This window comes from Anguilla anguilla, chromosome 12 (assembly GCF_013347855.1).
Source record: "Anguilla anguilla isolate fAngAng1 chromosome 12, fAngAng1.pri, whole genome shotgun sequence".
Taxonomy (NCBI): Eukaryota; Metazoa; Chordata; class Actinopteri; order Anguilliformes; family Anguillidae; genus Anguilla; species Anguilla anguilla.
The window spans coordinates 21,503,086-21,516,371 of record NC_049212.1 but is presented as its reverse complement, the minus strand read 5'-3'; the positions used below and the strand labels follow the sequence as shown (position 1 = coordinate 21,516,371).

At 44.9% G+C, this 13,286-nt stretch overlaps 2 protein-coding genes across 3 annotated transcripts in view; both read left to right on the top strand.

Moving 5' to 3' along the window:
• capn5a (calpain 5a) overlaps positions 1-7,803 on the top strand; it is a 38,804-nt gene extending 31,001 nt beyond the window's left edge. The window contains exons 7-13 of one of the 2 annotated variants that reach the window (XM_035383925.1): positions 789-866; positions 1,497-1,692; positions 1,949-2,071; positions 2,504-2,700; positions 3,043-3,164; positions 3,874-4,010; positions 4,269-7,803. In XM_035383925.1, the coding sequence (XP_035239816.1) occupies positions 789-866; positions 1,497-1,692; positions 1,949-2,071; positions 2,504-2,700; positions 3,043-3,164; positions 3,874-4,010; positions 4,269-4,451 (1,036 nt within the window). In that variant the 3' untranslated portion in view covers positions 4,452-7,803. Of the gene's footprint in view, positions 1-788; positions 867-1,496; positions 1,693-1,948; positions 2,072-2,503; positions 2,701-3,042; positions 3,165-3,751; positions 3,761-3,873; positions 4,011-4,268 lie in introns of those variants that run through there. The other variant, XM_035383926.1, reaches the window with a different exon arrangement.
• Positions 7,804-9,544: 1,741 nt separating this feature from the next.
• myo7aa (myosin VIIAa) overlaps positions 9,545-13,286 on the top strand; it is a 47,666-nt gene continuing 43,924 nt past the window's right edge. The window contains exon 1 of the mRNA XM_035385399.1: positions 9,545-9,565. The gene's annotated coding sequence lies outside the window, so the exon portion shown is untranslated. The remainder of the gene's footprint in view (positions 9,566-13,286) is intronic.

Here is a 13,286-nt window from a genome sequence, read left to right as displayed (position 1 = left end):
GAGAGTGATTGAATGATTGATTGATTGAATGAATGAATGAATGAATTAATTAATTTGTTTATTTTAATGTCCGGTCATGCTCACCATGACCCATCTCACAAGGCATTATTTGGACACATTGAAAGGAGTGAAAGTAGCATGCCAAGACAAGCTGACACACAATGGTGTATAAGTAAACTTTTCTGTTTCTAGATTCCTGACAAAACTCTTGATAGAATGGGCAATAAAGTAAAAAATGAACTGTATTCTCTACTTCACCAAGATCGCAATACACACATAATCCATCTTCTTCACTGACCCCACTGCACGGCCCTGTTTCAACATGTAAATGAAGTATACCTGAACTTTGCTTTTAGAGAAATGAAATTGAACATATATTTTGGACCTTGTATTCCTAATTAAATAAACAATGGGAGTGAAGCTTGAGGGGTAGTGTTTCTTGGCATGGGAGGGGATGAGGGCAGATTGAAGCCTACCGCCAGAACACGCCCAAATATACAGCCTCACGATGCCATTAGCCTCACCTTACCGCACGCCCTTGTAACCCACATGATGACTCAATGGGGAGATGAACTCCAGAATTATTCTGTAACATCCAACAGTCCGAACAAGTAAAGAAACAAGGTGTTACGGTATAAAACAGTGCTGCATTATATGCAAAATTTCACACAGTGCCCAAGGGAGGAGAGCAAATGAAACAAATCTGTATTAAAAGTGTGACAACGTTGATCTCAATGTGCAGCTAATTGTGTGTGTGCGTGTGTGTGTGTGTGCTCTCTCCCTCACAGCTCTGAAGAGTGGCAGAAAGTGAGCAAGAGTGAGAGAGAGAAGCTGGGCGTCACAGTGCAGGAGGATGGAGAGTTCTGGTGAGAGCCCCACCCCTCCACCCTCCCTCTATTTATGCATTCAGCAGAGCTTCCCTTCATTATTATTCCTGTAGAAAACTCCACCTTAATCACCTAAGAGCTGTCTGCAAGAAAATATGCTGCAGCTACAGGACACTGTAGTTTTTGAAAAGATGGTTTTGAGTGAATCTGGGAATTTGTCCATGTAAAAAGGCTATGAAGTTGTGTAAGTTGTTCTGGATAATAGTGTCTGGTAAATGCCAGTAATGTAATGTGATGTTTGTTTAGTTTTTTTTACTGCATGCAGTTTCCTATTCTCTGTCAGAGCCCAAACAGTAAACCCACTTCTCACCGTCTGCTGCATATCTTAACCTTTTCCTCATTGTCTGAAAACCTCACCTTCTCCTTACTGTATGAGCTCTGAGCCCTAATCTTTTTCTCACTCTCTGATGTCTCAAGTTGAGTCTGATGTCTGAACTATAACCATCTCCTCGTTTCCTGAAGTTTAACCTGTAAACCTTGAGATCCTAGGCAGTCATGGTGGTTTGAAGTCTTGGTCTCTGCCTTGGTCTTAAACACAGTGGTCTCCATTCAGTCACTGACCCTCATCCCCCTGCCCCTACCCTCTCCCACGCCACACCCACAACCCAGGATGACCTTTGAGGACTTCTGCCAGCACTTCACCGACCTGATCCTGTGCCGACTCATCAATACCTCCCACCTGAGCATCCACAAGACCTGGGAGGAGGTGGTGAAGCAGGGGTCCTGGGTTCATCTGGATGACCCTCTGAAGAACCGCGCCGGGGGCTGCATCAACCACAAAGCCACCTTCCTGCAGAACCCCCAGGTGCGAGAGCCCGCGGGGGGGGGGGGGGGGGCGGCCAGTCGTGTGTGTCCACACTGAACCATGGACCGGACCGTCAGTCACACTCGTCTGTGACACCCTCTCTGTACTCTACTTGTGTGTTAGTGCAGTGTAATCCTAAAAGTGCTGTTGTGTGTGTTGCGTATGTCTACCAGCTGTCTGTATGTCTACTAGGAGTTCTCTGTGTGCGTGTGTGCGTGTGTTTGAGTCTGACCGAGCTGTGTGTTTGTACGCTCAGTACGTGTTCGACGTGAAGAAGGCGGAGGATGATGTTCTGATCTGCCTGCAACAGAAGGACCGCCGTGCCCGTCCCAAAGAGGGGAAGGGCGAGAACCTGGCCATCGGATTCGACATTCACCGGGTGAGGGCCGGAATGGGCGGGGTCATGAGGAACATGGGCGGGGAAATGAGCATGGAGTTGGGCCTCTGATTTGCTTACCTCAGGTCTGCAAAAGGAGGGACTGGCAGCACTATGAAACCACTTAATTTCAGTGTAACTGAAACTGTTGCTTTGTCAGTCATTGATGTTGTAGGAAGCAACACACTCTCAAGTAAATTAACGTGTGATTAAATTGTGATTCTACAACATTTTCCCATGTTGCCCCTTCACCCTTAGCTTTGAAGTGAAATACTCTATAAATGTGTGTTATACTCACTTATGTCTGAAACAGCTGTAGTGAAGAGGCATTGCATGCATGTATATGTAGGCTTACTGTGTCTAGGTGTGGCTGTGTGCTGGAGTTGGCTGGAGGGAGGGTGTGTGTACAGGTATAACCAGTCCCTGTTTCCCCAGGTGGAGCTCAACAGGAAGTATCGCATGCACATGATCCAGCAAAAAGTCGGGGGTTCCGTCTATATAAACTCACGCTGCGTGTTCCTGCGGAAGGAGCTGAAGGAGGGGCGCTACGTCATCATCCCCACGACCTTTGACCCCGGCCTGCAGGGCGAATTCCTGCTCCGGGTGTTCACTGACGTGCCTTCGGACTGCAAGTAAAACACCCCCCCCCCCCACTTCCCCTTCCTGTCTGTGCTGCTGCTGCTGGCCGTATTCGTGATCATTTATAAACAAATCACCCTTCCTCGTCATATCTCATCAATGAAATTAATTTGATATTGCTACTAAACATTAACAACTACAGGGCATAGTGGTGATTAGTGGGTGAGTTTGGGAGGGATGTGTGTGTGCGTGTGCGTGCGTGTCTGTGTGTTGGGGGGGTGGGGGGTATTACAGTGGGGTGAGGCCACAGTGGTTTTAGGAGGGGAATGTTCCATTGCATTCGGTTTCCTTTGTGGGTCAGCTCAATGCAAGGGACGCTCACTTTCTGACCGCAGAGAGCTGACCCTGGACGAGCCGCCCCAGACTTGCTGGACTGGGATGTGTGGCTACCCTCTCCTGGTGACACAGGTGCATGTGCTGGCTGCAGTGGGGCTGCAGGGCCAGGACTCCAATGGAGGTACGCCCCCCTGTGGATGAATGAGACGCGGCAGAGCCACACAGCTCCAGTTTCTTACTTTCATTCTGCTTCTGTTTATCCTTGGCTATTGGAGTCGATTGATCATTCAAAGCAAAAAAAAGGTTTTCTCTTCAAAAAATACAACGACAGAGACCAATTAAATCTGCTGGAAAGCTGCCAATAAGGGGGGGACCATATGTTTGGGGGTTTGTTGGAGAAAAAATGTAAAGGTTTTGTTTTAGGTTCACCAGATCTTCCCATACATACATTATTGTGTATTGTTGTTTATGTCTACTACTTCAGTGTTTAAGTAGAAATTTGGTGTCTATTTTCATTTAGTTTCAATGCATTTTGTTTGGAGCAGCTTTTTGTATGCCACCATTCCATGCATTTACATGCGATCAGTTGTTCATTATGGCCATATTCAAACCAGTAAGAAGCTGAATCACCAAGAGCTGTGAATGCGCACATTTTAATTAAATGTACTGTATGTGGGCACCACCTTGTGGCCAAAGTCCATAACTGCAGGTTGTTTAAGTTGTTTAATTACAATTTTTTATTCTTTCTTCTGGCGTGACCATGGTCAGTTTAAAGACGTAAGTGTCTAAAATACTATAGTTTGATGAGTCTGTTTTTGTGCTGTGTTTGTGCATACAATGCCAGTGACGGCAGTTGGCCTATGATTAACAGATTTCCCTATTGCTTTCAGCCTCAGATCCTTATGTCATCATCAGCTGTGAAGGGCAGAAGGTGCGCTCTCCGGCCCACAAGAACAACTGTAACCCAGAGTTTGACACTAAAGGGCTCTTTTACAGGAGGAAACCAAAGGGAACCATTCACATTGAGGTTAGTGGAGCGTTAGAGCTGAAATGCTATGCAGTTAAGAGTTACAATAAGACTGACACCAGCATGCAGCGGGTCTGATCATTTTGATATTGCCTTTCTCTTCTTCTTTTCTTTTCTTAAATGCTGACTCTTCATATCTCCCTGACTCTTTTCTTTTTCAAACTCTCCATTTATGTTCTTTTCATCTTCTCTTTTATACATGGCTTCCTCTCCCTCCTTGTTCGTTGTCTTTTCCTTCTCTCTCTCTAACTGCTGCAGATCCACAATAAGAATGTGATCTCGGACTCCTTCATGGGTCAGGTGACCCTGACCAGTGAACCCAACGACGCCCAGCAGCAGCACACCGTACACCTTCGGGACAAGGGGAATCGTCAGAGTAACGACCTGCCGGGGACGCTGTCAGTCCGCCTGATCACCTCCAGCACGCTGACCGGAATCTGAGCTCCACCCACAGGCCACGCCCCACACAGCCTGGGCGCCTCCCAAAAGGCCACGTTGCCTCTAACAGGATGTATATGTACTGTGTATATTATCTCTGTGTATTCTCTCCAAATGTATCCAGTTGCGTTTACAAGGGCTGGGCTTCGAGGCAGTGCCTGTTCTGTGTTTCTGAGCCTGCTGGTTGCTCTGACACATGACTTTTCCTCTTCCCCCTTGGCCCTTCTTTCCCCTTTAGGGCGTCCTCTTCTGGCATCAGATGGGATGCCTTTCCCTTATTATCCAACTCATCCAGACCCTGAAAAAATGAAGTAAAGCAGTATCACTTAATAAGTCTTTAAGAGAGTGGCCCACTCTGGCCCTGTAATGGCATTGAGGGCCATGAATGGTCCTCGTGTGGAGTAAAGACTGAGCTTGGGGACACTTCTTTAAAAGCTCATTGATTTGTATCAATTTGCTCTGTAGCGTGTGCTTTTTTTATTCCTTTGCCAAGTTGGACTTTTTCGTCCTGCCTGTCTCTGATCTGCTTAAGGGACCAAAGCCGGCCATGCCGTGTGTCCTGTGTGTGCCCGTGTGCAGAGTGCCTGGTGCCCCTCGCGTCCTGGTGCCCTGAGGGGCCTGCGGAATGTGGGTGATGCGGAGGAAGCGTTATCTTGGACTTGAGGCCCCCCCAGCCACGCATGGCTTGGCCCCCTCAGATAGACCCGGAATGCCAGCCTTAGAGAAGGCATTGTGCACAGAGCATGTCGGGGGCCTCACCAGTGCCAGTCTGAGGGCGGGCATCGGCCCCGGCTCCACCCCCAACCGCAGCCGCGCATAGCCAGGCCTCATTTGCCTCCGTCAGGAACTCTGTGCCAAGCGCTTTACAGGAAAATGATGTAACTGATTGATATTGACAGCGGCCGAGGCAGCAGGAAAGAAAGCGCTCATAAATTGCTGTTAAATTATACAGCCCCAGGGTAGTATTTGCAGATAAGGCTGGAGCAGCAGCAGAAAGTGCCATACAGTCAGGACTGAACATTGTGAAGTCCCAGCTGACTTAACGTTTACGTAATTCTTGGGTTTACAGAATGGTTGGGTCACCCGTATCATTCCCGGTGACTGCGTGTAGAAAGCACCAAGTGAAGATGACAGTATCTTACTGCCATACCAAGACTCTGTCTTGCCAAAAATGTGCATCATATCCCCCTCGTCGACTCTACTGCATCTTCATATTTATACTGGGCATCTAGTTGCATCTTGTCTTTGTGTCTCTCAGTGTAATTTCTCGACTCTTGATTTGTTTCCTTAATTAAACAGAGGCTGCATCTGCAGAGCCGGCTGCAGGCATAAACGATCCATGCGGTCATTTAGGGCCACAGCCATGGAAGGGCCACGCAATTCAGGTTCTAAATGCTTTTTATCTTTTTGTATTCCGAGGGCGCAAATAGCTTTTTTTGATGCTATTCTTGCGCCAGTTCCCCCCGGTCTGCGATTGCCGACCGCTTCTGCCACCCTGGTAACTTCTTGTTTAGGGCTACTGAAATCCTAAAGCCAGCTCTGTGCATCTGAGTTGGTTTTTGCTGTATCCCCTCTTGTATCTGATACCCACTATGTGCAAGACAGAAAGCCAGAATGACAGGAGCAAATCCAGGGGCCAGGATTAATGTGTCTCAGGTGTGATGTGCCCAGCAGTAACAATGCGGTTCCATTCAGGTCCAGAGAGAAGGAATTCTGGCCAGCTTCAGCTATATATACTAGGGTTTCCTTATTTCAAAAGTTCATGTGGACAGATTAATATGTTTTTTATTCTCCAAGAAAAAAAAACTAATTCACTCCCTCTTCACAGCACAAGTGTTCTGTGGGCTGTTGAGTCAAGCAATGAATGTGTTGAATTGAATGAAAAAGAAAAGTTGCAGTGATTTGTTGTGCTGGAGTTCATTCATTCATTCAGTCAGTCATTTGCGAAATAATTTTTGCAGTAAATTTCTTAATCTCATTTTAAACTGTGTCGAATTCCAGTTCCGAAAGAGCACTTTGAGTCATAATTTACATGCCAAAGCAGTAATAGTACAATTTTATCAGACATTGACGGGGTTTAATAGAAATAACTACAATTTCTTCATCTTTCCTGATCTTCTACTGACAGGTTCTCCTGCTGTCTATTTCAAAGTTTTTTGTAATACAAATTTTACAAACGTTTCTGTGGCAATCCCATTGTGAATGAGGAAATGCTAAATATAACATGATTGCATGGTCAAGTATTCATACATGTCTTCCTAATATTGAAACATAAGCATGAGCATCCACATACTGCCAAGCGAAAATCGTTTCCACGTACTTACCAAAGCGTTTTGAGTTGTAAAAACAACTCTACAGAGCTGCAAAGCAGCAAACGAAACAAAGAAAAATGCTTGTAGGCTTGACAGGTAAAAGTTACAGATGAATGTGTGGCTTGTTTAAACTGTTAGGTGGGTGACCTTCAAGTAACATAGAGTTTAACTCTGGGGTCAAGAAAATATCAGTCATAAAGTCAGGTCTGAAGCAGTTTCTGAGTTATGTTTATTTCTGTTGTCATTCTTTAAAAAAAATTAAAAAAAAAACAATTTTGTTGTTGCTATATACCTTCAAGCAGGGTTGCCCAGTTCTGTTCCTGAAGTTCTACAATCCTGCTGGTTTTCACTCCAACCCTAACAAAGCACATCTCATTCAACAGCTGGAAATTTCTTTAATTAGTAGCATCAGGTGTGCTGAATTCGGGTTGTAGTGAAAACAGGGTGGTAGATCCCAGGAACAGGATTGGGCAGCCCTGTCTTTGTTTGTCTACTTTTGCAGCCAATGTACTCTGCTTTCTGTTTTTTACTGTACATATCATGTACCAAACGCATGAAGGTGGTGTCATATCAGTGATTATCAGTGGTCTCCAAAGCTGTCTTCAAATCTGCATCTCACATTTGTTATGGCTGCTTACAATTGATGAAGCTACTATATAAAGTAACTTTCTGTGACATTATAATATCTGAGCCATTATCATATCATTTGGGAACATAGATTCTGAAGTATACAGTTTAAATCGATTGTGATTTTGGAAAGTTACAGTACATCTCTTCATATCAGGTGTGAATATGTTCATATGAAATCAATTTAATGAAGACAGTTCAATTACAGTATCTCTTTCTTGTAGCTTTATCCTGATTGTTTACCTCCAACCTGAAAATGTAATTGCATGATTACAGTCTATGGGACACAATCAAGGCCTGTTTACTGGCTATTTTTGATCAATATTTTGTACTTTTATGTTCAGATTTTAATATCTGTGTTGGATCTTGATTTTGAAGGAAATACATTTACTCATAATAAATATATCTGGAAGGTGCATTTGAGTTTTTGATTTCATTATATACAATTTGACTTTCACTATGGAAAATATGAATTTAAACAAATGTTAGCTATTCTTGTACATATTTTAAAATGTTTTGTTAATGTTCATATAATAGACATTTTAAAATAGTAAGATTGTATAAGCAGTTTCTGATATACATTCAAAGAACTGGTCTGTTAATTGTACGGTCATTTAAAAAAAAAGTATTATGTATTTGTATTTAAAGGATTCTTCAAAAAAGAAAATGTTCTTCACAATCCATGAAGGGCCCCTTACATTTAGCTAGGCATTATTAAAGGTATTAATATTATAATTATATATAATTAATAATAGTAATAATTTTACGTTTATGGACGTATAATGTAGAGCAGAACTGCACAAATCCTCTGTGTATCTGGAAGAACTGAAAATGGACACCAATTATTGGACTGTTATATACAGTACAACACCACCGGGACCACAACATCATAATGGTTAGGGAATCAGACTTGTAACCTGAAGGTTGCAGGTTTGATTCCTAGGTAAGACACTGCTGCTGTATCCTTGAGCGAGGTACTTAACTTGAATTGTTTCAGTATACCGTATGTACAGCTGCTTAAATGGACACTATAAAAATGCAAAAGTCGTGTAACATGCTGTGGATAAGAGCATAAATGTAATGGATATACAGGTGTATAGTTTATAGCTGCACTGGCAGATAGAAGAGAGCGCTTACTAACAGGGTAAATGAATCTATGTCCAGAACTCTTCCCCCATGCTGCCTTGTGTATGCTGCTTAGTGTTACAGATAATCTCCTGAACAGTAATGTAACTGAATCCATGTAGTAAATTCCTCCCTGATTTTTTTAGTTGTATCTGACCTTACCAGAATCTTAACAAATCTTAAGCTCTTTCCAAAGGTGCTGCCACAGCACAAGTTGCATTACATTTGGTAAATAAGCTCCTGAGTCACCTGAGAGGAGATCAGAGGTATTATTAGTTGAAAGAATATTGGATACATCCATTAATGGCTGATTACACCTAAGCAATCCCAATTTTGCCAAACCACCATAGTGCATTTAGAAGGAAATGGAAGGTCTGGCAGAGATGATGCAGTGGGACTGAATCTTGATGGTGTTTATACAGGAGGGAGGGGAGTCCGAGCCTGAGCCCGCCCCCTCAGATGGCTTTAAAATCAAGTTAACGAAGCGCAAGGAATCTCGACATGTTCCTCTTAAAATTCAAACCTTGACCTTTTCCCACACAAAGGCAATTTGGAGAGAGGAATAGATTCCAAATGGGGTAAGAGGGGAGGGACTATGAGTGTGGGTGGTGGGGGTGGGGTCGGGGGTGGAGGTAGGGTCTGAGAAAGGTGGGGTTTGGAGAGACCAATGACAATCATATTCATGGCACTTTTTCCAGCCCGTGTGGTGCTGTGTCTCAGCACCCCTACTAGGGTGAACCACTCCCGCCCCCTCTCCATGTTACCCAGCTAACTTGACCCCGCCCCCCTCTAAGAGGGATCAGTGGCAGTGAATGAGAGAGCCACTGTGTCAGTCTTAATACCTCAACAGAGTGGTGCGCAGCAGGTGCCTGTATCGCTTCCCGTGAGTGAGAGAGAGAGAGAGAGAGAGAGATCTCTCCCCTTCAGTCTGTCACCTCAGTCACTAACCTGTCCTAACAGCACTGTGGACATACCTGAGTGGGCACCACCAAAGACATACACCCCTGGGAGAGAGGGGAAGAGCGAAGAACACCCATCCTGAATCTCTGAGAGGTAAGTAAACAGACCGGAGGCTTAAGCGGTCTCTTAAGACCTTACCTAAAGCTTCTTATGGCTGACATTTTTCTCCGGCATAGTGGGAGTAGGACCAATTGGGGGGGGGGGAGTGCAAGTTTTTGTTCTGTCCCACGCTTGCTGTGGGTGTTATGGTTAAGAGAAACAGGGTACGTATCAAATTCGAGTTGCAAAGAGGGCAGGAATGTATGCTTTGGAGCGCTATCATTTCTTTGTTCAGTTGAGCGCAGGCTGTTAACGAATACAAGAGTCAGGACTTCCATTGTCTGAAGTCACACTCTCTGGCTGTCCTCCTGCTTTGTCAAAGCACTAGCTGATCGTACACTTGGTCGTACACTTTCCTCCTGGCTTGTGCTTCACCCCTGGTGCTCCCCTTTTAGGAAGCCTGTAAGGCCTGTGGTGTGAGTCCCAGGTGAAGCCCGTTTCCTTGCCAGTGTTTATGTCCTGAGTACGCGTGTTCCAGTCACAGTTACAGGACCACTCTAATTTAGACCATGTCATCCACGGCAAACTAAACCCCTAATCTCTCATTATTCTGACTTTCCTAGAAACCGTGCAGTGACTTTCTTTCTGCATGGAGCTGTTTTGCCTGCACGTTGGCTTTCATGTACGTTAAACGAAGAGCTTGCGGATTCTTCAGTCTTTTTTAGCTGTGCTACGTTTTCACTGTTCTGTGGAAACTGGGCTGCACCAATGCAATTTGCCTGCAAAAATCCAGATGAAAAGTGTAATGAGACCAGGGTTATTACTGGCGTAATCCTGATTACTGAAGTTAATAATGTACAAATACTGCCCAGTCAAACTGTTACAATTCTGGCTTACAGCGCATGGCGACAGGTTTGGAGAAAAGCTGCGCTCCCTACGTCTGCAGGGAACATTATGACAAATGTCAGAGCGGGGAGAGGCAGAAAGATCTTTGCATGCTCGGTGGGCTAGTGCTATTGACTCTGGGCCTTCACTATGAAGCATTAATCATTAACCTGCGTCATAGTGGCCTGTTTCCGAGCGTGCATGCAGGGCTTCAAACGCAGCGCTGCTGACTTCTGTGATCTTCAAGCATTCAATGTGGCCATTGATGTTCTGACTGTAAGTTTGCCAATTTGCACAGTGGCAAACACAAAGGTGAAATGTCATCTTATTCCACGTCTTCCTCATAACTCCTCAACTCATGTGTATTCTTTCTGTCTGTGAGATGAAGCCAGACACCAGAGAGGTGCAGCAGAGCAGTTTAGGGACTGTATTTGCATCTAGAGAGTTGTGTTTTGCTCTTGTTTCCTTGACTCGGTTCTAATTCGGTTAACATAAGACCAGATAAACATTTTATGTACAATAGCATCTGCTGGACAAAGTATTAATGCTCTGGTGAGACGATCCAAAGCTCATGATACAGAAATTATCTGCGGTGCTCTACACACAGCATTGTTGCACTGTGTCAAAACCTTCGCTATCAGAATGTGCATATATTATGCATATTCTAACATTTCTTGGTTCATTATCATCCTGCAAATTAGACGTTGATCTCAGTCTTTGCATCATTGATGATTTAATTTGTAAACCTGAGCAAAGGTTGCATATGTTATATGTTAAGACTATTTCCCTTTGCGTTAAAAATGTAAGAGGACATCGTCCCCAACACACACCCCCCGCCTCCCACTTTGCAACATAAGCCCTAATTACATTGCAGGCTCTCAATTAAAGCAGCATTATGGTGTCAGGTAATCATCACATACTGTACATTAAGATTATCTGGAGATCTACTGAGCCCTAAGGAAGGCGTTCGGCATTAAAGTCATTCCAAATCCTTTCCTCGTGGACAGGCAGTGTCACACATGAGTCAGGTATGGGCCTGCAACACAGCAGGTATTGGGTGTCAATCATGTTACATTTATTGGGTCAGCAGGGCTGAAGATATCTCTCTGATTTCCCACAATACAGAAGGAAGCAGAGGGCACTGCTTGCCTTGTCCTGTGCCCTGTTTATCCCCCCAAGCCAGGGCAGGGGGCACCCTGTGAATTTTGGAAAGAGGTTCTGCCATTGTTTGAGCATGATTTGAACAATTTAAACCCCCAGTTGTACTGCACCAGGGGAGCATGATGTCTGAAGAGCAGAAAAACTGCTGCTTTTCATTTGAAAATGTCTGAAAGTCTTTTCCTCAGTGTGTTTTAATATTCCTCGGTTCATTGTTTTCCTGCAAAATAGAGGCCGATCTCAGTGTTTGCATCATTGATGATTTAATTTTCCAACCTGAGCAAAGGTTGCATATATTATGCATAGCAATTTAACATAGAACTAAACCTGAGGGAGATACAGACAACATTTTGCATTTGCAATCAACCATGGAAAAGTCAATTAAAACAATTCCATATTTGCATGCTACCAAAGTGCTTCATAACAGGACATTGCATAAATGAATGCATACTTCCAAAACCTAATACAGCCCTATCTGATTTTGAGCATGCAAATGGAGCTCTGAAATGAGAACAAACAATATACCTGGTATCATACAGATGTGATAATGTGTTACATAAGGCATGTTTATGTACATTGCTGCTATTGGATAGATAAATGAGCTCAGTGTCGGTCCCATCAAATCAGTTTCCCCTCTATCCTCAGCAAGGCTGGGGGATATGTTTTTTTAAGTCGCTGGTTAATAAGGGGACAGCTGTGTTCATCTTTCCCCAAGGTGTTGTGGAATGATGCTGCAGCAGCAGGTTTACATAACTGAGGAGATTAGGTGAGGAATCTCATTAAGCTCACAGAGGAGAGGCAGTACTGCGCTCTCATCGACCAGCAGGCCAGAGGAAGAGGCGTCGTGTGGGAACCAGCCTTCATCCCCCCAGCAGCGCAGAGGGTTTTTTTTTGATGCGTGCCAAATAAATATGCTTTACGTCTGCCCGTTTTCTGCCTGCCTAGTCCTGCGGGGATGAAAATGGGTCCTCGCCCAGGCCTTTTCTCTAGGGTGATGGAATTACAGTCGGGCTCTTGGTCGGACGCCACCGCTCAAATTTTCTGCAACAATTACGAAACGGAAGCTGAGGAACAAAGTGAAACGATTATCCTCTGCCCTGCCTGCCCCCCTCACACACACACACACACACACACACACAGCAGGAGGTGCATCACACAGTAGATCCAGTGTCTGGAGTAATATGGGTGACACAGGGGCAGATTCCTGGGCCTGGGTAACACAGAGCAACAGGGCCCAGACTCCTGTCAGGAGAGACATAAGGGGCACATCCTGTATCATGGATATCGTGGGGAAAATGGGGTCAGATCCAATCCGCTGATGTGGTTATGGTGAGGTAGCGCTGCGAGGCGGATCCTGTTTGTTAAGCAGCTGAATGGGGGGGGGGCATGTCACCCAAACTGAGCCAGTGATGACGGGGTTGCCTTGGGGACCTGACTCCAGGCCCAGGTCTACACGCCGTATTGTCCCCAGACGTCGGCGGTTGTAATTAAATGCTGAAATATTGATGGCCGAGCACAAAGCGCAGCCTCTGCTGCATTCATACTGCTCGGCGCGGCGTGGCCCGAGCAGGCTACTAACACCGCACGCAGCGGCCATTTTCCCCCAGGATGTGATAGTGCAGGCTTACGTACAGCAAACGCAAACCATACGTGCACGTTCACTAGCAATATGGAAGGAAAGTGGTCATTTAGTCATCTAATTATACTGTGCACTCACACAAAACCTTATTTT